General features: G+C 36.5%; 1 protein-coding gene across 4 annotated transcripts; it reads left to right on the top strand.

Moving 5' to 3' along the window:
* Positions 1-2,004: 2,004 nt before the first annotated feature.
* Positions 2,005-26,774, top strand: TRMT10A (tRNA methyltransferase 10A). Of its 4 annotated transcripts, none has more exons than XM_029235517.1 (8): positions 2,005-2,120; positions 7,490-7,686; positions 11,050-11,212; positions 20,905-20,976; positions 22,047-22,121; positions 23,971-24,120; positions 25,207-25,312; positions 26,509-26,774. In XM_029235517.1, the coding sequence occupies exons 2-8, from the start codon at positions 7,502-7,504 to the stop codon at positions 26,772-26,774; spliced, it is 1,017 nt and encodes a 338-aa protein (XP_029091350.1). In that variant the 5' UTR covers positions 2,005-2,120; positions 7,490-7,501. The 4 variants fall into 4 exon arrangements, with proteins under 4 accessions (XP_029091350.1, XP_029091349.1, XP_029091352.1 ...); XM_029235516.1 differs by lacking the exon at positions 2,005-2,120 and adding an exon at positions 2,420-2,678; XM_029235519.1 differs by lacking the exon at positions 2,005-2,120 and adding an exon at positions 2,436-2,451.
* Positions 26,775-26,968: the final 194 nt, after the last annotated feature.

Raw genomic sequence — 26,968 nt, 5'->3', positions numbered from 1 at the left:
GGTCCAAGACATGTTTTGTTTAGCCTGCTCAGTACTTAAAAACAAACAAAATAGTTGCCAACACTTAAAAATCAGATTTCATGTAAAAATCCAGATTTCCGGCTGCTGTTTAAAAAAATTGAGATCTGGGCTTCCCTGGTAGTGCAGTGGTTGAGAGTCCGCCTGCCGATGCAGAGGACACGGGTTTGTGCCCTGGTCCGGGAAGATCCCACATGCCATGGAGCGGCTAGGCCCGTGAGCCACGGCTACTGAGCGTGCGCATCCGGAGCCTGTGCTCCGCAGCAGGGGAGGCCACAACAGTGAGAGGCCCGCGTACCGCAAAAAAAAAAAAAAAAGAAAAAAAAATTAAACACGAATTTTACGAATCAATGAAAATAAGATTATTTCATATTATGATTTTTACCTTCCTGTATTTTCTGAATGCTTTCTATATCTTTGGTTAAACTGTCCATTTTTTGCTGGTGCTTGGTTTGGATTGATACTAGAATCATTTTAAATTTCACACCCTATGATTATAAAGTTGAATAGCTATGTCAAAAGAAAACATTGACCCCACTGTTAAAATATGAGGGTTTTTAAAGTAACTTAACATTTTTGTTTTAAATATCTAAGGATATCAGGTATTAACGCTGAAAAAATATATATAATTATTCATAAAACAGATCCCTGAGGGACAACTGAACAGCTGTTGAAAGTTCTGGCACATCACTATGGCCAGCCTGAGTTTAATGACCTACATGTGAAGGGCTACATATCCAATTACTAATCCTCCCTCAGCTACTCGTTGGCCTGATATGGAGGCAGCTGAAAAAAGATGCCCTACTAACAGATCAGAAATGGATCCAGACTTCTCTGCCAATGCTTAGTTAAAAGATCTTTTGGACTGGAGATAATGAAGAAGCAGACATGGCTTACAACCATGTTACAGCTGACATAGTTTTTCAAGTAAAATTTGATGGTTTAAAGCAAGAGTGACTTCCATTTTGTAACTAAATTTAGAGAAATTTCAATTCTTTAAGAAAACTCAAATTCAGAATTTAATTTTCTATTCACTGAAACCTTTAAACATGTTAAAATGTTTTCAAATATCAAGAATAATTTACTTCAGAGTTCTTTCCATACTGAGATGGCAGTCTTCTATTCATTGAGTCAAACAACATTCTTCTATTCAAATTCTGCAATAATCACCTTTTAGAAGTAGGACCAGGGACTTCCCCGGTGGTCCACTGGCTAAGACTCTGCCCTTCCACTGCAGGGTCCGAGGGTTCGATCCCTAGTTGAGGAACTAGGCTCCCACATGCAGCAAGGCGCAGCCAAAAAAATAAATAAACAAAACAAAACAAAACAAAGGAGGACCAAATTAAAAACTAAATAGAAAATGACAATCTACCGGATTATGTTTCAGCCCTCCCTCAGTTGACTTGATCTATATATAGCAAAAAGATTACATAAGGTCAGGTATTATAAACAATGAAATGTCACCTGACGTTTTGCAAAATAGCATATGTAAAACGGCTCAAGAAATGAATGGAGAGTGAGACTTGCGGTTGTAAGCAAGAAAAAGCTTAACCATTCCAGGTTTACACGCATCTTATTGGGAGTTTGACTCACTTTTAAAATTTGATTTTCCATTTGAGTTGTGTAAAATCATGTGATACTAACAACCTTCTTATTAGTTACAAATAGTTTAGGCAAGAGATGCTTTCATCTCCAACACGGAAGAATTAAGAGCCCCTCAACAGTATTTCGCACTTGTAATTTTTAAGAGTAGGAATGTCTTAACATCCCCCGCCATCCCCAAAGAAATATGAGTGAATATATGACGCAGGCATAACCTTGCCTTGAAGTGGAAAAACAGACATCACGCAACTACCTCCCACTCCAGAAACCCTAACTCCAGACCCCGCCCCACATAAACTCCCGCCCCTTTCTCCGACTGCGGGTACGGAGTTGGCGCAGTTAGCTGACGTAAGACGTAACCTCCGTAGCCTCCTACGCGTAGCTACCGTGTCTGCCTCTGGGAGTTGAAGTTTCCGAAAGAGGACCTTCTGGAGTGGTAAAGACCACTACAAAAAGCTTTCTGTGCGGGCTCTCAGGTTCCCCGACAACTCCTCCGTTCGGTAAGTCTCTTGGCATGGAGGCTATCGCTCGCCTACCCTTTGATATAATCCGAGCGCAAAAGGAGCGCGCGCCACTGCTGCCTTCCGCTAGCAGTAGGGCTTCCGAGGGAGAGGGGAGTGGGACACTGGAAGCAGCAACCGAGACCCAGCTTCCGAAGGAAGTGACGTCAGAGAGCGCGCCCCCTCGCCTTGCCAAACAGATTTTTGATTCGTCGGCTACAGTTTAATCCCGCCTCCGGAATGCGTCCGCCCTCGGGCGGCCTGTAGGGAAGAGTGGGGCGCGGCTCTGTCCACAAGCGTCGGGGCTGTCGCTGTCGACGTTTGCTTGCGGGTAGCGATGCGGTCCCTAGCATGTGAAGGGTGTGCGCTTCCAAAGAATGAAGGGAGAGGGAAATCTGGACTTTGAAGGGCCGGTAAACGAGTTGTGGTTCTGCCACTTGGTGGCTAGAGAGCGTGAGCATGTCGCTTCACCTCTTTAAACCTGCCTTACCTCAGTTTTCCAAAGACGTCGCTGAGCGCTCTGAAATGTGGGGAGAGGCTAGGGCGAGGTTGCTGCAGGTGCTGTCAGCCCCACGGTGGTGAGCTGAGGACGATTTTAAGAAGTCCGTGGTGTTACTGGATTTCACTGAAATATTTTGTGTTAAAATTCGGGACTTTTTCTAGAGATATAAAGAGGATAGCGACAGAAGACTTTCTCACTTTATTTTTCTTTGTTTTAAATCTTGCCCCGTCTCCCCAGCCCGGCCCAGCCCAGCCCTCTCTGCCTAAGGGCCTCATAGCTGAACCGAGCTATGCACGTTTGGCCCGCGCGTTTTAAAAAGGGTATTCTTTATCACCGTAAGGTCATTTAATTCCATTTTGCAGTTATTCCGACATTCATTTGGATCTTTCTGTAAGGGAGGCTGTGTCATAAATTATGAAGACTTTAGCCCAATCAGTAAAACCATGAAATTTTTTTTTTTTTAACTTTTGGCCAGTCACTCATTATGATGTATGTCGTCGTTGCCGGCAGTTGTGCTAAGAAGTGGGAATACAAGGACGATTGAGATACTATTTTTTAATGTATTTATCCCATCCCAAATTGCCTTAGTCATCCTTATCCAGTTGTTAATTTTATAAGACCATCAGATAACCTGGATCTGCAACTAAATGAAACATTTTAAAAAAATTCAATGCCCCGGTAAACTAAATTTCACGCACTTATTTCTATAATTGCTACAAAATTTGTTGAACGTGGTGAATGAATGAAAATGAGCTGTATCACTGCACGTGAGGGAGGAATGCAAAACTCCATGGAGTTTATACTTTGCTTAACAGGTTAATCCAAACAAGCGAGTACATAGTGAAATGCTTATTGTATGTTGTAGGCAGTAGGAGTTGGTACGTATCTTTGTATGTAAATTATGCTGCAAGCAATAATTTATAGGATCTCAAGCTAGCATCATTTTTGTTGTGCAATGTGCAATGTATCTAGCTTATTCAAAGCTTAAAAAAATTCTCTCACTACAGTGCATTTTCTTAATTGGGAATAACTTTAAAAATAGTAGTGATAATGATGTTGACTAGCTCATGACCTTTTGTATTTGATAGGCTGTTTAAACACATTAGTATGCAATGATAAGCAAATTAGATTTAACTTAGACTTCTTAGATAGGAAAGGCGAAAGCTCCCCCTGGTGTGCATAAGCTGTAAAACATTGCTATACTTTTCTAAAATTTTCACATGATAAAGAAAATCAACACTTGCAGTTTGGAACAGAGTAGAGAACTAGCAAAAAATGCCACTGATAATAGAAATATTCTCTCTTAGAATATTAATCACTGTTTCATGAAGAAAGCAATTTGTTTCCTCTGAATTTTAATTGTGCCTTTAAGTTTGCACATTTAGCTTAATGGGCAGGTTTAGCTTATGTTTTCTCCACCCTATATTGTTTTGAATACATTTATTGCCCATTTTTATTAACGTACTATCTATGGAAAGGAAATAAAATTGATCCTAGGGGTCACAATATATAGTTATTTTCTTCTGATCTTTTCAGGCTTACTGTGTTTCTCCTGTCTCCTGTTCCTTAAATTGAATGCTAACCTTATTTTCCAGATTAAAAAAAAAAAATTAGTGAATGCACTCAAGGTTATACATTTACCCTCATTTACCTTTTTGGCCTGTAGTTCTCTCATCCTGTTATTTGTATCTAAATGCTCGGACATACTATTTTTTTGTTCTATTTTTCTGTCTGAATTCTGAGTTAGATTCTGAGGATGTCTTCTAATTCATCAATTACCTCTTGGACTCCAGGTAATCTGGAGTTTGTCTCATACGTTGAAATTTTTATATCTTCATTTCCTAGTTTCCAAATTGGTTCTTTTTTACACATTCTTGTTTTCCTATTTTTATGCCTGCTTTTGTGTCCCAATTTCCTGTTTTGTTTTTATGGTTATTACTCTTCATGAGCTCTGAAAGATTTCAACCAAACTTATTTTAAAGTCATTTTCACATTGCTCTATTCAATTTTTATAGAGTGAATTTATCTCCTGCTTATTGATTTAGCTGGAGTTTTTTTTCATCATTTCTGTCTTTTTGTAATTTTGCTTTGCAGACTCATCTTGAATGGAATTATAACTTTCCTCTCCAAACTACTGATTTTCTGGTTTCTCCCATCCATGACCCTTTTCAGTGCTTCAGCCCACAGCAGAGCTTATATATGTGGTTCAGAATTCTAATCATGTAATAATATAAGTTCATATGTCACCTCATGCTGGACCCAGGTTGTAGCCAAGAGGCTGTGTCTGTTTCCTTCAGGTTTCCCCCAAGTAGTCAGTTTTGTATAAGCTATAGTCTATAATTTTACCTGTTTTCAGGCTTTTTTCATGGAAAGAGGAGACCCACCCCTAACACTAGTTTAAGGGTTCATCTTAAACTGTCTCCCATCTTTCTCCCATCCTCTGTCTTGTATTCTTCTTCTCTTTACTTTAAAGCTAGGAAAACTTCTAGCTGCCTTTACACAGAAGGCCCAGTTCTTAACCTGGATTTTGAGAAAGGCTGTACCTTTTTTGTTTCCCCTTTTTATATTTTGTCTACTGTTGTCATATATTTCAAGATTGGGAGGCAGAGTGCATCAAAACATGAACTTTTGGCAATGATCTCTAGGAAGTCTGTCCCAATTTTTTTGGTGCAGAGGCATAAGAATAGAACTGGAGCTATTTTTTTCTCCTTATGTTTCAGTGACACAGGTCTTTTCAGAGCCCTCCAACAGCAGGGTTAAAGCAACACAACTCTTTAACATTCTTTGGAAACCCTCATTTTTTAAATAAGACTGGATTTCTGGGAGATGGTAGAGTTTGATGTGGGTTGGAATCTTAGCTCCATCACTTCATTTGTCTATTCATTCAAGTATTTTGAGGACCTACTTTGTGTGACATTTGCTCTAGGTGCCTTGTTTCTTAGGAATTATTTAATAGCTTTCTAACTTTGGGCAAGTTATTTAACCTTTGTACCTCTTCCTTTGCAAAGTAGGTATATACTATCTACTTCATAGGGTTTTTATAAAGAGTAAATTAGATAATACATTTTTTATTAAGCATAATAAGAATTAATGTTTGCTCTATTTTCATTACTTTAAAAAGTCCTTTGTAATATCGTATTCACTCATTTGTTTATTCTACCAATGTATAATAAGCATCTACGAAGTGCCAAGCACTGTATTAGTATTGGCAATATAATGTTGGGCAAAATCAGACTTATCCCTTACCCAATGGAGTTTCCAGTGTAGAGTCAAAGTTGAGTTGTCATTTCTAGGAGATGTTCTCCCTAAGGAGAATTGTTTGGTTGGTGGCATAAGGAAAACTTGTGAATTCTTACTTGTATTACTAAATGATTTTTTTCCCCTCTTAGTAATTTTGTGACCTAGTAAAATGCCAGGGCTTTTGCTCCAGCTCCTAAAGCACGCATCTTAAAATTTCTTGTCTTTCAGTCAAAATTCAGTAAACTTTCTAAGTTTGCTTTGGTTATCCCCATATGTCCTGTTATATCATTGCACTTTTAAAGAAAGCAAGAACCATATAATAAAACTACTGCTCAAATTATGTTCTGCAAAGGTTTTTTCCTTCCATTATCTGAATTGTGGGGATTGTTCTTTTTTCTTTTAGATGTTAGCTTCTCTGCACAGACTTGTTAGCTATCTCTGTAAGAGGGAAGAATCATGTATTTTTCTATAAGGCCAATAGAACATTTGCAAGCTTCATGCTTAGTCTTTGGTATGGATAAATAACATGCATTCTTAAGCTTTGATGTTAAGAATCAATTAAAGAGAAAAGATATCTCATATTTCTAGCCCTTTCTGTAATCTGAAAGCATGTTCAGTTTTAGGCAATGGATGTGAAGATGTGGGTGTTTAAATCCAAATAAAGATGTTTGAATTGGCCCTAAGTATTCCACAGCTGATTACAGAGTCAACTTGCGTATTTTGTTTTTCAGCTGTGACTTAAGTGGAAAATTGACAATTACATATTTACAGTGAAATATATTGGGGTGGGGGCAACCGAAGTTGTTCTCTGCACTGGCCAAAAGATAGAAATATATAGCATGTCTGTTGTCAAAACCCAATTGTTGAGGGTACGCCCAGATAGTGAAAGTAATATTTTTCTTGTATGGACAGCATTAAAGACAAGTACAAAAAGGTGTCTTCCATCTCTTTTAAAAATTAGTATATATTTTTTATAAAACTATATTTTCACTATATAAAATTTTAAAAATGCAGAAAGCCATGGGTGGGTCAGAATTAAAACCTGTGTATGTATTTTTTAAAACAAAATTGGACATTATGTATTGTTTTTTGCTTTGATTTTCTTATTTAACATAACCATTTCCCTTTATCATTAAATAATTTTGGGAAACATGATTTTTCTTGGCTGCTTAGTATTCCAAGCCAGTGTTATTGATGAGCTTTAATTTATTTTTAGTCCCCATTTGCTGACATTCAGGTAGTTTCTAATTTTTTATTGTTAAAAATAACAACAGTACATATATCCTTTTGCATTAATTTTGTGTGTATTTCTAATTAATTTACAGGAATTTATTCTAAGGAAATAAATTACTATGTGAAAGAGTATCACCACCATTTTAAAGCTCTTCAAACATTATAGGTCTGAGTAATTTTCTGGAAAAATTGTGCCATGGCCACCAGTACTGTATGAAAATATCCCATTTCATCAAATGATCTTTGCCAGTAAATGACAATTAATTGCCCAAATTTGCATTTTTATTCATTACTAATATGGTTTAATTTTAATCACATCCTTCAGTTTTTTTTCTTACTTTTTTTGTGTTTGTAAGTCATCTGTTCATTTCAAAGTTGCTTTTCAATTTTTCAGAGGCATCAAATAATGTCATCTGAAATATTGCCAGCATTTAGTGAGACTTCTAATGTTGAAAGAAAGCAAGACTTAAATGAAGACCAAGAGGAGAATCAGAAACCAGGATTAGGTGAAGGGTTTGAACCAATATCTAAACGGCAAATGAAGAAGATAATGAAACAGAAACAATGGGAAGAACAAAGAGAACTCCGCAAGTATGTATCAGAATGCATGTATTCTACCCCTATTCACAGGGGTATATTCCAATATACCCCTATTGGAATGTTGGACCTTGCAATAGCCCTTTGACATATTAAAAATAATTGTGTTAATTAAAATTCGGGCTCTACATATTGTTAGCTAACATTGTCAATTGGCTACTAAAACTGAATGTGTTTTATTTTTTTAGCAGTGTTGATGAATTTACACTGTACACTTTTCTCACCCAGAACCTATTGTGAGTAGGAGCACAATTTCTAAAATAACTGATTTACAAAAGGGATATAGTTAGCATCCATGTCCTAGATATGGAACAAAAATAACCACCTCAGAAAGATCAAATTTGGGCCTAACATTGATTTTGCTAGAAGAACTATTGCAGGTTTTGGTGAGAGCAGTTAGGCTGAAGCTGTCACTGCATAAAGACAGAATTTACTAGAAGAAAATATTGTTGATGCAGATGAGAGAAAAAAATAAGACTTTTTTTCCACAAACAATTTTACTTTTAAATAGGAATAGTTTTTAAAAAACCATTTTATTTTTATTGAGGTATAGTTAATTTACAACGTTGTGTTAGCTTCAGGTATACAGCGAAGTGATTCAGTTATATATATATGTATAAGTATGTACATGTATATATATTCTTTTTCAGATTCTTTTCCATTATAGGTTATTACAAGACATAGAATATAGTTCCCTACGCTATACAGTAGGTCCTTGTTTATTTTATACATAAGTAGTATGTATATGTTAATCCCAAACTCCTAATTTATCTCCCCACTCCCCTGCTATCCACTCTCATAACCAGAAGTTTGTTTTCTATGTCTCTGAGTCTACTTCTGTTTTGTAAATAAGTTCATTTATATCATTTTTTTAGATTCCACATATAACTGATATCATAAGATATTTGCCTTTCTCTGACTCACTTCACTTAATATCATAATCTCTAGGTCCATCCGTGTTGCTGCAAATGGCAATATTTCACTCTTGTTTATAGCTGAGTAATTTTCCATTGTATATATATACCACATCTTTATCCATTCATCTGTCGATGAACATTTAGGCTGCTTCTGTGTCTTGGCTATTGTAAATAGTGCTGCTATGAACATTGAGGTGCATGTATCTTTTTGAATTAGAGCTTCCTCCAGATATGTGCCCAGGAATGGGATTGCTGGACCATATGGTAACACTATTTTTAGTTTTTTAAGGAGCCCCATACTGTTTTCCATAGTAGCTACACCAATTTACATTCCCACCAACAGTGTAAGAGAGTTTCCTTTTCTCCACACCCTCTCCAGCATTTGTTTTTTGTAGACTTCTTAATGATGGCCATTCTAACTGGTGTAGGGTGATACCTCATTGTAGTTTTGATTTGCATTTCTCTAATAATTAGTGGCACTGAGCTTCTGTTCCTGTGCCTCTTGGCTGTTGCGGACCACAGGCTCCAGATGCGCAGGCTCAGCGGCCATGGCTCACGGGCCCAGCCACTCTGCGGCATGTGGAATCTTCCCAGACCGGGGCACAAACCCGTGTCCCCTGCATCGGCAGGCGGACTCTCAACCACTGCGCCACCAGGGAAGCCCCTGTCCATTTTTTGATTGGGTTGTTTGGTGTTTTTGATATTAAGCTGTATGAGCTTTTTGTTTATTTTGGAAATTAATCCCTTGTCAGTCACATCATTTGAAAATATTTTCTCCCACTCCAGGTCCCATTTGTTTATTTTTGTTTTTATTTCCATTACTTGAGGAGATGGATCCAAAAAAAATATTCCTTCTATTTATATCAAAGAGTGTTTTGCCTGTATTTTCCTCTGGGAGTTTTATAGTATCTAGTCTTAATTTAGGTATTTAATCCATTTTGAATTTATTTTTGTATATGGTGTTAGAGAATGTTCTAATTTCATTCTTTTCCATATAGCTGTCCAGTTTTCCCAGCACCACTTATTGAAGAGACCATCTTTTCTCCATTGTATATTCTTGCCATCTTTGTCATAGATTAGGTGACCATAGGTGCATGGGTTTATCTCTGGACTTTCTATCCTGTTCCATTAATCTATATTTTTGTTTTTGTGCCAGTACCATACTGTTTTCATGACTGTAGTTTTGTAGTATAGTCTGAAGTCAGTGAGGATGATTCCTCCAGCTTCATTCTTTTTTCTCAAGATTATTTTGGCTATTCAGGGTCTTTTGTGTTTCCATACAAATTAAAACAATTTTTTTCTAGTTCTGTGAAAAATGCCATTGATAATTTGGTAAGGATTGCACTGAATCTGTAGATTGCTTGGGTAGTATGGTCATTTTAACAATATTGATTCTTCCAATCCAAGAATGAGGTATCTTTGCATCTGTTTGTGTCATCTTCAGTTTCTTTCATCAGTGTCTTAGAGTTTTCAGAGTACAGGTCTTTTGCCTCCTTAGGTAGGTTTATTCCTAGGTATTTTATTCTTTTTGATGAGATGGTAAATGGGATTGTTTCCTTAATTTCTCTTTCTGATATTTCATTCTTAGTGTATAGAAATGTAACAGATTTCTGTGTATTAATTTTGTATCCTGCAACTTTACTGAATTCATTGTTGAGCTTGAGTAGTTTTCTGGTAGCACTTTAGGATTTTCTATGTATACAGAATTATGTCATCTGCAAAGAGTGACAGTTTTACTTGTTCTTTTCCAATTTGGATTCCTTTTATTTATTTCTTTTTCTTTCTGCCTGCTGTGGCTTCGACTTCCAAAACTATGTTGAATAAAAATTTTACTTTTTTTATATGGTTATAAATGTAACTCAAAAATCATGTAGGAGAAGAATGATAAAAGTAAAATTTATCGTAACTCTCAAACTCAGTATTTTAAAAGTTTTGTAAGTATGTTTAACGTGCTACCAGTAGTAAATAAAATTATTAGTATAGTTCGAATTTGTGTAAAAAGTACTATACTGTTTTTGCAAACTCATTTATTATGTAAAGCTTTTAGATAGATTATATATAATTGCTGATATCTGACATTTTTTTTTTTTTTTTTTTGCGGTACGCGGGCCTCTCACTGTTGCGGCCTCTCCCGTTGCGGAGCACAGGCTCTGGACGTGCAGGCCCAGCGGCCATGGCTCACGGGCCCAGCCGCTCTGCGGCATGTGGGATCCTCCCGGACCGGGGCATGAACCCATGTCCCCTGAATTGGCAGGCGGACTCTCAACCACTGCGCCACCAGGGAAGCCCTCTGACAATTTTTGATCCATGGAAGTGGCAATTTTGTTATGGTTTAGTCTGCTAATTTTTAAAAGTAATTGTTTCTTTGTCTACTTAGAAAAGTATTGTAAATGTATGAATATACAAATCATGAAAAGTTATTTTCAATTACTAATTTTAGACAAAAGCGGAAGGAAAAACGCAAGAGAAAGCAGTTAGAGCGACAGTGTCAACTGGAATCAAACTCAGAAGGAAGTGACAGAAAACGTATTCGAAGAGATGTTGTTTACAGCCCACTCCGCCTTATCATTGACTGCAGTTTTGATAGCTTGATGGTATTAAAGGTATCATGAATCATTGTCAGAAAAATCCTGTAACTGAACTAGGCTGAATAATTTTTGCTTTAATATGTAATATGACTTTGATATAACTTTATGTACTAAAATGCATCTTTTTTCTTTTTAATTGTGGTAAAATACATGTAATGTAAAATTTACCATCTTAACCATTTTTAAGTGGACAGTTCAGTAGTGCTAATTACATTCATGTTGCTGTGCAGCCAGTCTCCAGAAGTCTTTTCATCTTGAAAAACTAAAACTCTATCCCCACTGAATGAACAACCATTTCCATTCCCCCTCCCTCAGCCCTTGGCACCACCATTCTACTTTCTGTCTCTATGAATTTGACTACTCTGTGTACCTTATGTAAGTGGAATCCTACAGTATTTGTCCTTTTGTGACTGGTTTATTTCACTGAGCATTATGTCTTGAAGGTTCACCCACATTGTAGTGTGTGTCAGAATTCCCTTATGTTTTAAGGCAGAATAATATTCTAGTGTATGTATAGACCACGTTTTGTTTATTCATTCATCTGGTGTCCATCAACATTTGTGTTGCTTCCACCTCTTGGCTATTTTGTTCTTCTTGTGTGTGTGTTTAAAATTTATTTTATTGAAGTATAGTTGATTTACAGTGCTGTCTTAGTTTCTGCTGGGCAGTAAAGTGACTCAGTTATACATTTATACATATTCTTTTTCATATTCTTTTCCATTATGGTTTATTACAGGATATTGAATATTGTTCCCTGTGCTATACAGTAGGACCTTGTTGTTTATCCATTCTATGTATAATAGTTTGCATCTGCTAATCCCAGACTCCCAATCCATCTCTTCCCCACCCCTCCTCCCCTTTGGCAACCAAAAGTCTGTTCTCTGTGTCTGTGAGTCTGTTTCTGTTTCATGGATAAGTTCATTTATGTCATATTTTTAGATTCTACATGTAAGTGACATCATACAGTATTTGTCTTTCTCTCTCTGACTCACTTCACTTAGTATGATAATCTCTAAGTCCATCCATGTTGCTGCAAATGGCATTTTTCATTCTTTTTTATGGCTATAATCTCTAAGTCCATCCATGTTGCTGCAAGTGGCATTATTTCATTCTTTTTTATGGCTAAGTAGTATTCCATTGTATAAATATATCACATCTTCTTTATCTGTTCACCTGTTGATGGACATTTAGGTTGCTTCCATGTCTTGGCTGTTGTAAATAGTGCTGCTATGAACATAGGGTACATGTTTTGTTTCGAATTACAGTTTTCTCTGGATATATGCCCAGGAATGGGACTGCTGGATCATATGGCAACTCTATTTTTAGTTTTTTGAGGAACCTCCATACTGTTCTCCATAGTGGCTGTACCAATTTACATTCCCACCAACAGTATAGGAGGGTTCCCTTTTCTCCACACCCTCTCCAGCATTTATTATTTGTAGATTTTTTGATGATGGCCATTCTGACTGATGTGAGGTGATATCTCACTGTAGTTTTGATTTGCATTTCTCTAATAATTAGCGATATTGAGCATCTTTTCATGTGCTTTTTAGCCATCTGTATGTCTTTGGAGAAATGTCTGTTTAGGTCTTCTGCCCATTTTTTGATTGGGTTTTTTTTTTTATATTAAGGTGTATGAGCTTTTTGTTTGTTTTGGAAATTAAGCCCTGGTTGGTCGCATCATTTGCAAATATTTTCTCCCAGTCCATCCTTTGCTGTGCAAAGGCATCCTTTGCTGTGCAAAAGGTTATAAGTTTGATTAGGTCTCAATTGTTTATTTTCACTTTTATTTCTATTGCCTTGGGAGACTGACCTAAGAAAACATAGGTAGGATTTATGTCACAGAATGTTTTGCCTATATTCTCTTCTAAGAGTTTTATGATGTCATGTTTTGTATTTAAGTCTCTAAGACATTTTGAGTTTATTTTTGTGTGTGGTGTGAGGGTGTGTTCTAACTTCACTGATTTATGTGCAGCTGTACAACTTTCCCAGCACCACTTGGTGAAAAGACTTTGTTTTCCCATTGTATATTTTTGCCTCCTTTGTTGAAGATTAATTGACCATAGGTGCATGGGTTTATTTCTGGGCTTTCTATTCTGTTCCAGTGACCCATATGTCTGTTTTTGTGCCAGTACCAAACTGTTTTGATTACTGTAGTTTTGTAGTATTGTCTGAAGTCTGGGAGGGTTATGCTTCCAGTTTTGTTCTTTTCCTCAGGATTGCTTTGCAAATTCTGGATCTTTTATGGTTCCATATAAATTTTAGGATTATTTGTTCTAGTTCTGTGAAAAATATCATGGGTGATTTGATAGGGATCGCATTAAGTCTGTAGATTGCTTTGGGTAGTATAGCCATTTTAACAATATTAATTCTTCCAAGCCAAGAGCATGGAATATCTTTCCATTTCTTTGAATCATCTTCAGTTTCCTCAGTTTCCTTTATTGATGTTTTATAGTTCTCAGCATGTAAGTTTTTCACTTCCTTGGTCAGGTTTATTCTTAAGTATTTTTTTTTTGGTTGCAATTTTAAAAGGGATTCTGTTTTTACATTCCCTTTCTGAAATTTATGGTTAATGTAAAGAAATGCAACTGATTTCTGTATGTTAATCTTGTATCCTGCTACCTTGCTGAATTCATTTATCAGTTCTAGTAGTTTTTGTGTGGAGTCTTTAGGGTTTTCTATATATAGTATCATGTCATCTGAATATAATGACAATTTTACCTCTTCCTTTCCAATTTGGATACCTTTTATTTTTTTTGTCTGATTGCTGTGGCTAGGATTTCCAATACTATGTTGAATAGAAGTGATGAGAGTGGGCATCCTTGTCTTCTTCCAGTTTATAGCAGGAAGGCTTTCAGCTTTTCACCAGTGAGTATTATATTGGCTGTGGGTTTGTCATAAATAGCTTTTATTATGTTGAAATATGTTCCCTCTATACTCACTTTCGTAAGAGTTTTTATAATGAATGGATGTTGAATTTTATCAAATGCTTTTTCTGCATCTATTGAGATATCATGTGGTTTTTGTCTTTTCTTTTGTTGGTGTGGTGTATCATATTGATTGATTTGCATATGTTGAACCATCCTTGTGACCCTGGGATGAATCCCACTTGGTTATGGTGTATGATCTTTTTTATGTGTTCTTGGATTCAGTTTGCTAATATTTTGTTGAGAATTGTTGCATCTATTTTCATCAGAGATACTGGCCTGTAATTTTCTTGTCATGGTTTGTCTGGTTTTGGTATCAGGGTGAAAATGGCTTCATAGAGTGTCTTTGGGAATGTTCCCTCCTCTTCCCTCCTCTTCAGGCTTTTGAAAGAGTTTGAGAAGGATTGATATAAGTTCTTCCTTGTATGTTTGGTTGTTATTTAAGTCTAACTGTTCTATTTTATCATTTATGATATCTGTTGCCTTACTGATTTTCTGTCTAGAAGATCTGTCCATTGCTGTGAGTAGGGTGTTAAAGTCTCCTACTATTACTGTTTTCCCATCAGCTTCTCCCTTAATGTCCATTAGTATTTATTTTATGTATTTGGGTGCTCCTATGTTGGGTGCATATATGTTGAGGAGTGTAATATCATCTTCTTATATTGATCCTCTCATCATTGTATAGTGTCCTTCTTTATCTTTCTTTATGGCCTTTGTTTTAAAGTCTATTTTGTCTGATATGAGTATTGCAACCCCCGCTTTCTTGTCATTTCCGTTTGTATGAAATATCTTTTTCCATCCCCTCACATTCAGTCTTTGTGTGTCTTTTGCCCTAAAGTGGGTCTCTTGTACGCAGCATATTGTAGGCACTTGGTTTTTTATCCAATCTGCCACTCTAGGTCTTTTGATAGGAGCACATTGACATTTAAGGTAATTATTGATAGGTATGTATTTATTGCCATTTTAAACCTTGTTTTCCACTGGATTTTGTATTTCTTCTTTGTTTATTTTTCCTTTTTGTATTTCCTTTTGTGATGTGATGATTCTTTTTGTATTATGCTTGTGTTCTTTTTGTTTTCTTGTGAATCTGTTGTATGTTTTTGATTTGTGGTTACCCTGTTGTTCAAGTATGTTAACTCCTTCCTATATCTACTGCCTTTAAACTGGTAGTCATATAGGCTAAAACACATTAAAAAAAAAAACCTACATTTTGTTACTCTCCTCCCCCACATTTTATGATTTCGATGTCCTCTTACATATTCATGTTCATCCTTTTGCTGTTCATTGTGGTTATCTTGCTTTCACAGAAATTTTTTCTTTCTTTTTTTTTTTTAAATCTGTATACTGGCTTATTTAAGTGATTTACTTTCCAATTGTGATTTTCTCTTTTGTATAGATTCTTACTTCTCTATTTAGACAAGACCTTTTAATATTTCTTTTAGGATATGTTTAGTATTGCTTTTTTCTTTTAGTTTTTGCTTGTCTGAGAAATTCTTTCTCTCTCCTTCTATTCTAAATGATAATCTTGCTGGGTAGAGTATCCTAGGTTGCAGACTTTTCCCTTTCAGGACTTTGAATGTATCTTGCCATTCCCTCCTGGCCTGGAACATATTTGTAGAGAAATCAGCTGATAGCCTAATGGGGGGTTCCCTTGTAATTAACTCTTTTTTGTTCTCTTGCTGCCTTTAGAATACTCTCTTTATCTTTTACTTTTGCCATTTTTTAATTATAATACGTCTTGGTGTAAGTCTGTTCAGGTTCATTTGTTTGGGACACTCTGTGCTTCCTGTACCTGTATAACTGTTTACTTCTTTAGGTTTGGGGAGTTTTCAGCCATAATTCCTTCAAATATATTTTCGATTCCCTTTTCTCTTTCTTCTCCTTCTGGGATCCCTATTATGTGTAGATTGGCATGCTTTATATTACCCCATACATCTTATATTGCTTTAATTTTTTTCACTTGGCTTTCTGTTTGCTGTTCTGATTGTGTGATTTCCATTAGTCTGTCTTCCACGTCGCTTATTTGTTCTTCTGCATTATTCAATTTGCTGTTCATTGACTTTAGCTCAGCTTTTGTCTCAGCGAATGAGTTTTCTAATTTTTCTTGTCTCCTGTTTATATTTCCTAGTTCCTTTTCCTGGTAATCTGCATTTCTGTCAATAGCCTTTCTTACTTCCTTCAGTATTTTCATTATCTCCTTTTTGAACTTGATGTCTCTTAGACTGAAGGAGTCTGTTTCATTGTCTTTGATTGGCAATCTCTTGATCTTTTCATTGGGAGTGGTTCCTCTGTTTTCTTCATTTTACTTATAGTTCTCTTACTCTATGAGTTTAGGAGAAACAATTGTTTCCTAAATAGTTGGAGATATTTTTATGTGGGAATGTCCCTGTGTAGCCTGCATGGGTTTAATATTTTTGGTGAGAGAGCTGTTTTTTTGTATGGATACCTGCTGTTGTCTCCTCGATAGGGGGTGTGACTGGGGTTGTGGTGGCCAGAGCCTGCACTGAATATTGAGCAGGGCCTCCTCTTTGCTCTGTGGTTGTCACAGCCCTATTGGAGGCAAGGTCTGTTCCCCAGTTGTTGGAGTAGAAGCCCCCAGATCCATTTCTGAGCTGTAGTGTGAGATAAGCAGTATTGGAGCACTCCCACTGGGAGAGGAGCCACTGAGTATTCCTCTGCCAGAGCTGTCTGCTGAGAAGTGTGCTCTGTCGTGTCATCTGTCACCCGTTGTGCAGGCTCACAAAGTACGCTGTTGTGGGCACTGCCCTCAGCCTCACCTCAACCATGGGAATGCAGGCACTGTTGTTCCTCAGGTGCTGGGTTCACAAAGCCTCCAGCGCAGATCCGCTGGCACAGATCCACTGAATTCAGGTACCAGGACCGCAGTAGTTGCACACCTGAACCTGCCGTGGGAGCTATGGATGGAGCCCAGACCCCGGCCCAACTCCATATGCACACACCCACAAAGCCCACAGCTGCTAAGGCCAGACCCGCCCCAGCCATGGGAGCACCTGTATCCCACTTGGATCTTCTGCAGGAACTGAGTTTACAAAGCTGGCAGCAGTGGCCTAAACCCACAGATCGAACAGCCACAGGGAGAGGGCTCAGATATCAGCCCTGCTTCGTAAGTCACACGGCCCCTGGGGATCAGGGATCAGCTCTGATTTCAGCCCTGCCTCTGTGTGTGGACAACTTGCTGGCACTTGCGTGCTCCCAGAGCTCGTAGAGGCAGCACTGAGCCTGATGAGAGCTCACTGAGAAAGAAGGAGCTTTAGCAGGCGCTGCCCCTTAACAGTGGGGTTTCAGTGGCAGCAGCACACCTGCTGTGAGTGCGCCAAGAGTGAGGCTGCTATGGCGGACCCTGCCCTTCCCTTTGTGCACCCCTTAACAATGGTGCTTCACTTCTGTGGCCGGCCCGAGCCACAGTCCAGCCCCTTCAGGCTGTCTCCGTGCAGCCAACCCCAGTCCTCTCCCTGGGTCTGTCCTCTGAAGCCCGAGCTTTAGCACCCAGCCACCATACACAAAAGCAAAAGCAGATCTCAGACTGGGGAGTGCAGGGCGATGGCAGGGACCATTTGTGCAGGTCTCCGTCTGTTCTGCCTGCTGCAAACCAGCTGCTGTGCTCTCCTCCGAGCCTCTGAAGCTCCCTTTCTGTCCCAGCTGATCTCCCTGCCAGTGAAGGGGCTTCCCAGGGTGCAGGAACCTTTCCTCTTTCACTGTTCCCACGCAGGGGCTCAAGTCTTGTCCCGATTCCTTTTTTTTCTTTCATCCTACCCAGTTACATGGAGATCTTTCCTGCAGTTTTGGGTGTCTGAGATCTGCCGGTGTTCAGCAGGTATTCTGTGAGAATTGTTCCACATGTAGACGTATTTTTGATGTATTTGTGGGAGGAGGTGAGCTCTGTGTCCTTCTATTTTGCGATCTCGATTGGAGCCCTCTAAAATGCATCTTTTTAAAAAAATTTTTGTGGGAGTATAGTTGATTTATAATGTTGTGTTAGTTTTGGGTGTACAGCAAAGTAAATCAGTTATACATATACATACATCCACTCTTTTTCAGATTCTTTTCCCATATAAGCCATTACACAGTATTGAGTAGAGTTCTCTGTGCTATACAGTTCATCCTTATTAGTTATCTATTTTATGTATAGTAGTGTGTATATGTCAGTCTCAGTCTTCCAATTTACCCCTCCCCCACCTTACCCTCTGGTAACCGTAAGTTTGTTTTCTACATCTGTAACTCTATTTATGTTTTGTAGATAAGTTCATTTGTAGCCTTTTTTTAGATTCCACATATAAGCGATATCATATGATATTTATCTTTCTGTCTGACTTACTTCACTCAGTATGACAAACTCTAGGTGCATCCATGTTGCTGCAAATGGCATTATTTTGTTCTTTTTTATGGCTCAGTATTATTTTATTGTATATATGTACCACATTTTCTTTATTCATTCCTCTGTCAGTGGACATTTAGGTTGCTTTCGTGTCCTGGCTATTGTAAATAGTGCTGCAATGAACATTGGAGTGCATGTATCTTTTTGAATTATGGTTTTCTCCAGATATATGCCCAGGAATGGGATTGCTGGATCATATGGTAGCTCTATTTTTATTTTTTTAAGGAACATACATACTGTTCTCCATAGTGGCTATACCAGTTTACATTCCCACCAACAGTGCAGGAGGATTCCCTTTTCTCCACATCCTCTCCAGGATGTATTGTTTGTAGATTTTTTAATGATGGCCATTCTGACTGGTGTAAGGTGATACCTCAGTATACTTTTGATTTGAATTCCTCTAATAATTAGTGATGTTGAGCATCTCTTCATGTGCTTTTTAGTCATCTGTATGTCTTTGGAGAAATGTCTATTTAGGTCTTCTTCCCAGTTTTTTGATTGGGTTGTTTGTTTTTCTGATATTGAGCTGCATGAACTGTTTGTATATATTAGAGATTAATCCCTTGTCAGTTGCTTCATTTGCAAATATTTTCTCCCGTTCTGAGGGTTGTCTTTTCATTTTGTTTATGGTTTCCTTTGCTGTGCAAAAGCTTTGAAGTTTAATTAAACTTAAAAGGTTAAGTTTTAATTAAACTTTAAGCTTAATTAAACTTAAAAAGGTCCCATTCGGACTTCCCTGGTGATCCAGTGGTTAAGACTCCACACTTCCAATGCAGGGGGGCGTGGGTTTGATCCCTGATTGGGGAACTAAGATCCCATGTGCATGGCCAAAAAAAAAAAACTGAAAAGAAAAACAATAATTTGTTTGATTTTTGGTTTTATTTTCATTACTCTAGGAGGTGTATTGAAAAAGATCTTGCTGTGATTTATGTCAAAGAGTGTTCTGCCTATGTTTTCCTCTAAGAGTTTTATAGTCTCCAGCCTTACATTTAGGTCTTTAATCCATTTTGAGTTTATTTTTGTGTATGGTGTTAGGGCGTGTTCTAATTTCATTCTTTTACATATAGCTGTCCAGTTTCCCCAGCACCACTTATTAAAGAGACTGTCTTTTCTCCGTTGTATATTCTTGCCTCCTTTAGGTGACCATAGGTGCATGGGTTTATCTCTGGACTTTCTATCCTTTTCCATTGATCTATATTTCTGGTTTTGTGCTAGTACCATACTGTTTTTGTGACTGTAGCTTTGTAGTATAGTCTGAAGTCAGGGAGCCTGATTCCTCCAGCTGCGTTTTTCTTTCTCAAGATTGCTTTGGCTACTCAGTCTTTTTGTGTTTCCATACAAATTTAAAAATTTTTTGTTCTAATTCTGTGAAAAATGCCATTGGTAATTTGATAGGGATTGCATTGAATCTGTAGATTGCTTTAGGTACTATAGTAATTTTGACAATATTAACTCTTCCAATCCAAGAACATGGAATATCTTAGATCTCTCTCCATATGTTTGATTTCTTTCATCAGTATCTTACAGTTTTCTGAGTACACGTCTTTTGCCTCCTTAGGTAGGTTTATTCCTAAGTATTTTTATTCTTTTTGATGTGATGATAAATGGGATTGTTTCCTTGATTTCTCTTTTTGACCTTCTGTTGTTAGTGTGCAGGAATGTGTACTCCACCCAGCAAAGCTCTCATTCGTATTAGATGGAGAAATCGAAAGCTTTATGCAAAAGCTAAGGGAAATCAGCACCACCAAACCAGCTTTAAAATGCATCTTAAAATTAAGTTTTTCAAAATCTGTTACCCTAAATTAAAGTAGCTAATAAGTTGCTTTTATTTATATGTATATGTGTAGACAGAAGGAAAGACAGATGCTCTAAGAGATTATGAAACTCAGTAATTGCATATTAATCATAAAGTGCTGTGGGAAGTTTGTTATTTATCCTAATCAAAAGGAAGAAAATAAGAAATACGATTGGCTTAATAGAATTATTTCTTATTTAATAGTTTGAGAAACCTGGTTGTTTAAACAATGCTACTAAAAGGAATATGTTTATAACCTTTGGTAGTTATAAAAATTGTAATAGCATGACTATAAGAGAGTTCTTTTTTTCTTTTATTGTCTCTTAAGAAGAGTGAAAGTTTTCCTGAACTTGCATTTTAAGTGGCTACAAAATGTGAAATAATGGGTCACTTATAGAGTATTGACTTATGGTAATTATTTTATTAGTATGTAAGAAAACTGAATGGAAATTATCAGAAAGGACTTGTATTTCAAAAGAAAGGATGTCCCTATCTAGTCATCCCTTCTGCTTATTCTATTCCACTCGGATTGTGGAATGGCCATAGATAATTTTGAAAATATTGCTTTAAAAATTTCACTCTTTTATAGGACATTAAGAAACTTCATAAGCAGATTCAACGATGTTATGCAGAAAATCGACGAGCACTGCATCCTGTGCAGGTATGTTTGGGGAATTTAAAACAAACTTCCAATTTCCTTTTATATCTTCCTTCGGAAAAGGCATAGGTAATCCTCGTTGCTTTTATAAGAAAGAGTCTTACAAGTAATCTTTCTTAGAGAACAAAATGCCTATTTGTAAAAATGTTTTATTTTTCTACAAAAATAAAATATTTTAAACATTTTTTCATGTCATTCTCAAACACATTGTGCCCATTCATCATTAGTCTTATACACACTGACCTGTTCACTGCTGTGTAGTTGAACATCTTCATTAAAGGACTTATGCATATTTCCATGCCAGTTTCTCAGCTCTCAATTCCTTCCTTTCTGGGGAATGGGGTAACTGCCCCTGGCTGATATGTGCCATTGTGTCTGTTGCCTAGATTTTTTCTACTTAAAGGATATTGAGTCACTAATAATTTTGAAAGGTACTTTATTAGCTAGAATGAGGAAGTGATTTGTGAGACTAGTTGGCTGCTCTTAAGAGTAGGGTCATTTTTCTTACTGAATTTGTTTGAATTCTAGGCGACCTAAAAATTAATTCTGGCTCACTGATGTTAAAAACCAGAAAATCTTAATATACTTTTGGTTAGATATTTTCTTCTTATCAAGTGATAGTAATATTACATTTTTACATTCTATATTCTTCTCACCCTTGATTAGATTTGAAATAGGTTTCAGGGTTTAGAGTCAAAGCAAAATTATGAAGATTTTGGACTGGTAAAAAAATAACTGTAGTGGCAAAAGAAGGGGAAGGGAAACTTCACATGGAAGCAGGAAGTTTATAGTAAAGTGATCATTAAACAAGAGGCAGATTATAACTGCTTAGAAAACAGGATGAAAATGTAGATGGAATACAGAAGTTAGTGGGTTAGGAGATACACAAAAGTACATGTTGCTTGTACCACAAATTTATTCTTGCACGTTTAAAGCATGCCATAAATTCATTTTTTTCCAGAATGAAAATATTTTGTCTTTCATTGATAATCAGAGGAGTGTATGAGGGAATAAAATATTGACTTTAATAGTCATTTGCTCTCTCTTTGTATACCTGCCAATCTCTTTATCAGTTTTACTTGACAAGCCATGGAGGCCAGTTGAAAAAGAACATGGATGAAAATGACAAAGGATGGGTCAACTGGAAGGTAACTAAAATAGATTAACTCTCACATAATTCAGGGTATTTTTATGCTTAAAGGTCTACATGTTTTACCTAAGTTCTACACAATGCTAATAAATATAAGAGTCAGCAGCTACAAACCCTGCATATCACTGTACCTAAGTTTACCAGTGGAAGAAGCTAAGAGCCTTGAGATATAGTCTGTACTTGCTTTCATGAAATCTCACTTGCTATTTTACTGCCAACTTTAAAACATACTTTTTTAAAAAGGAAAAAATTTAAAGGTCTGTATGCAGTCTCTACCTAGCAAACTGGCTATACATTATTTATAAGAGTGAAGTCACTCTAAAATTTGGAAATGTACTTGCATTCTCTTTCTTCTAAATCTGTGCTGTACCATATGGTGTCCACTTCCACATGTGGCTGCTGAACTCTTGAAATGTGACTGGTCTGAGTTGAGATGTGCTATAAATGTCAAATAGACATTAGTACAAAAAAAAAGAGAGAGAATGTAAAATATCTCCTTAAAATTAAAAAAAAACCAAATTAATTTATTAAAATTAATTTCATCTATTTCATTTCACTTTTTTTCATGTGGCTATTAGAAGATTTCAAATTATATATGTGGCTCACATTTTTTTCTATTGGACTAAACTACTCTCAGTCATTTGCAAAGATTACTAATAGATTGGCTTTAGTACCAGTCCCTAAGGAACCTTAACCCTATTCTACTCAGAGAAGTAGTGGGTTATTCCTACACTTTTTTCCTTTCTCCAAGCCAGTTCTCACTGTGACAGACTTTCCCTGTCTCACTCACTAATCCCATAATGACTGCATTTAATTTATTAATAGTCCATAGTATAAAACATTTTCAAAGGTTTTTTAAGTTTTAAAGTACAATATATTTACCAAGTTTTATGTTCATGCCTATTTTTCTAAGAAATAACGTAATAAGTTAGAATAGGCATACGTTCAGCTATTTTGTGGCTTGTTAAATTTATTATTTCATACCACCAGTTTTCCAGAGAGATGTGAGTTGGCTGGTCTCTAATTATGCACATTCCTCTTGGGGCCCTTATTCAGCATAGGGATCAAGTTTATAATATACCATTTTCCAGAAAAATGGCTGTTTATTAATCAATAAGGTATACATCTTAGGTGAGAGGTCTCCGCTTCATTTTTGATTTCCACAAAAATTATTGAGAAATGCCATCTGAGCCTGGCGATGGATGCATCTTCCTTTATTCTTTTGGTGCACTTTGCAAAATTCTGACTGCCAACTGTTGTTCAGTCTTGTACCTCTGACCTGACAGTTTTGGTGAAGAAGATTTCAAATGTGTATCTTTGTGGAAGCAGATGCATGGAATTTATTAAATCTGTAAGCCCTTTCCTTTAGATGATTCATGTAGATGGAGAAGGAAGTAATTGGAGAAGGCGTTCTTTGGCTGGAGAACGATGTGAGCAAATACGTGACAAAAATGCATTTGTTTTGTTGGAACAGAGAAAGATAGGTTACTGCTATATTCAGGAAAGAATTACTAAGTTAAGGAGTTTGAATTTTATTCTACAGATAAAGATAAAACATGATAGCGTTTTCAGAAAATGAGTGCACCATCCGTGTGTGGAAGTAAATTGGAGAGATCTGAGGCTAGAGACAGGGAAGTAACATCAGGAGGCTACTTAAATAATTGAGATGTGAGGTGAAAAGATGTTGGAGTAGTAGATTCTAAATAAATAATACATTGTTATAATATTCTTTCAAACTTCCTTTCATATATTTTTTGGATGGGTTTGTCTAGGGAAAAGAAAATAATCATTTTTAGCCAGTTTTCACAAAATCCTATTAATAACATCTTTCCCCTTGTGTTTTAAAGGATATCCACATCAAACCAGAGCACTATAGTGAATTCATACAGAAAGAAGACCTGGTTTATCTTACATCAGATTCACCTAATGTACTAAAGGAATTAGATGAATCAAAGGCCTATGTGATTGGAGGATTAGTAGATCACAACCATCACAAGGTACTATTAAGTTTTTATTTTTGCTTTTGCTCATACTTAAAATTGATATATCAGTTTTCTTGATAGTAAATACTGATAGTTGATGTTTGAGTGCCTACAATATTTCAGTCACCTTTCTAGCTAAGCAAAGCATTTTGCATATATTAGTTTGCTTTATCCTCACTGCAACCCAGTGAGGTCAGTGCTATAAAAATTTTAAAAATAGGGCTTCCCTGGTGGCGCAGTGGTTGAGAGTCCGCCTGCCAATGCAGGGGACGCGGGTTCGTGCCCTGGTCAGGGAAGGTCCCACATGCCGCGGAGCGGCTGGGCCCATGAGCCATGGCCGCTGAGCCTGCGCGTCCGGAGCCTGTGCTCTGCAACGGGAGAGGCCACAACAGTGAGAGGCCTGCGTACCGCAAAAAAAGAAAAAATTATAAAGATTAAAAAAAAAAAACATGCAAACTATCGGTTGAGAAGTTTAGCTCTTCTTCCTCCGTCACTCTGTCTTTTTGCTCTTTCAGTCCTGATTAGACCCAGGCTTTAAGGATTTTAATTTTGAGAAGAGAGAAAATTTATATTCAGCATTCTTTTAATTGACAGAAAGGGAAAAACAAAATTTATAGGCAGTTGAACATTTTTTTCAATTCAGGTTTTTATTTAATTTGTGTTTGCCATTTGTGCCTCTTAGTGTTATGTAATTGAAACATAGTTTTATCTTTTAAATTCATGGGAAGAATGATGATGCTTCTCTAGGAATTCAGTTTGTGTACTTCAAGAGAGAAAGGCAGTGTGGAGTGATGAGACGCTATTTGATCAGGAGGCATGAGCCAGGTTTTTCCTTTGGTTCTGCCACTGAGGAACTTTGTGATGGGACGGAGAGCATAATGTCTTTGGTTTCCTCATTTGTAAATTGGTTAAGACAAATGCCAGCAACATTCTAACTATACTTATTGTCAAGAGAATGTTTCCAAATTAGTGGTTAAACGTACACACACACTTTTTCAGATTATATTCTCTGAACTAAAGTCTTTCCTAAAAATTATTTATTCTTTCATAGACTTTAAATAATATAATGTTCTAGCCCAAGTTACAGTGTCTTTGTTTTAGGGACTCACGTATAAACAAGCATCAGAACATGGAATTGATCATGCACAGCTCCCCCTTGGAAATTTCGTGAAGATGAATAGTAGAAAAGTTTTGGCAATTAATCATGGTAAGTTATAAGGGGATAAACTGAAAATGTACCTGAGTGAACACTGTGAAAAATAACATTACATTTACATTTTGGACAAGTAGAAAATATACACCTTTGGAAAACACACAATTTGGGGTACAAAATTATAATATGTCATCATTTATGATTTGTTTGAATAATATATGCATACTTTACAAAATTTTGAAAATGTACAAAAGTATAAAGAAAAATAAATAGGTGTAATTTCACTATGCAGAGATACTTTGTAGAAAGTTTTTGGTGTGTTTTCTTCCAGTTCTTTTCCTATGCATATATAATATTATTTATTACATAATTGGATTCTTACTCTATTGCATAAAATGTTATAAATCCGGGGTGTTTCCCCCCATTTATTATTATATTTATTGAATCACTGTTAGTGGCTATGTAATTTTCCATCATCTAAATACACAATAATGTAACCATTCTCCTGTTGTTATTTTTTTTCTTTTTACTATTGTAAATATCATTGTAATAGACATCCTCAGACTTAAGTCTTTGCCTGGAGTTTTGCTTTTTAAAACTTTTTCAGTAGAGATTTTTGTTAGTACACAGCTACTAATTGGGCTTTTAAATTTTCTCTATAGCAGGCTCTAGGGAGTTATAGAAACAAACTTATTGAGTCAAGGAATGAACTTCTTCTAAGACTTTTGCTAAATTAGTGGAAATTACTTTTCTATCATAAAGTAATCCAAATTTCCCCCAGCAGTGTAGTAAAGTGAAAGGACATTGAAGATAGTATTTAAAAAAAAAAAAGCAGGCAAGACACTCCCCAGAGTGAGTGGCACTATATAGGAAAGATAGAAGAAATTTAGGTTAACACTAACCCTTTTTTTTTTTCTAGTTTTATGTTAGCACATAAAGGATAAAGAAGTGGAAGGAAAAAAGAATAGTAAGGAAACAAAAAAGGTCCTCTGTCTATTATAATTGACAACAGATAATGGTAAACCTCTGAGTGCTTAAGAACTGAAATGAGAAAAAGCTACAAAAGAGGTAGCAGCGTTGAGAGCCTTAGGCATATTGGCTCTGACAGCTAATACAGGAGGAAGAAGTAATAAGAACAAAGTAATTACTAGGACATACTAGCACTCTTAACACAAAAGCAGTGTGTTTTAAAGCATGCACCATTGTGATGAACTAGGTTAAGAAACACATGGAGTTTGTCTTTGTTGCAGTGTTTGAGATTATTCTGGAATACCTAGAAACAAGAGACTGGCAAGAAGCATTTTTCACTATCTTACCCCAAAGAAAAGGAGCTGTTCCCACAGACAAAGCCTGTGAAAGTTCTTCACATGACAAGAAGTTCACCAGAGTTGAAGGTGGATTGAACAGTGATTCCAGTGAGGAGGAAAATAGAAATGAACTAGATTCACCACATAAGGAAGAAAAGCAGGATAAAGAAAATAGCACTGAATCTACAGTGAACTCTATACTACACTAATGTCATTTTTTGTTTAAGTTTAAGGAAAATTAGAAAATGAATATAGAATTTCATAGAATATTTCAGAGAATATTTGAAATGGAAGAAACTTTCATTTTCTCTTATTTCTGTTGTGAATTTTTTAAACTTTCTTTTTTTAGAACTAAGTGATAAAAAGCACTAAAAAAGCATTTTTTTGTTTTTGCATAAGATTT

This window comes from Monodon monoceros, unplaced genomic scaffold, assembly GCF_005190385.1.
Source record: "Monodon monoceros isolate NGI ecotype Baffin Bay Population unplaced genomic scaffold, NGI_Narwhal_1 Super_Scaffold_20, whole genome shotgun sequence".
NCBI classification, from domain to species: Eukaryota; Metazoa; Chordata; class Mammalia; order Artiodactyla; family Monodontidae; genus Monodon; species Monodon monoceros.
This window is presented reverse-complemented; position numbering and strand designations above follow the sequence as displayed.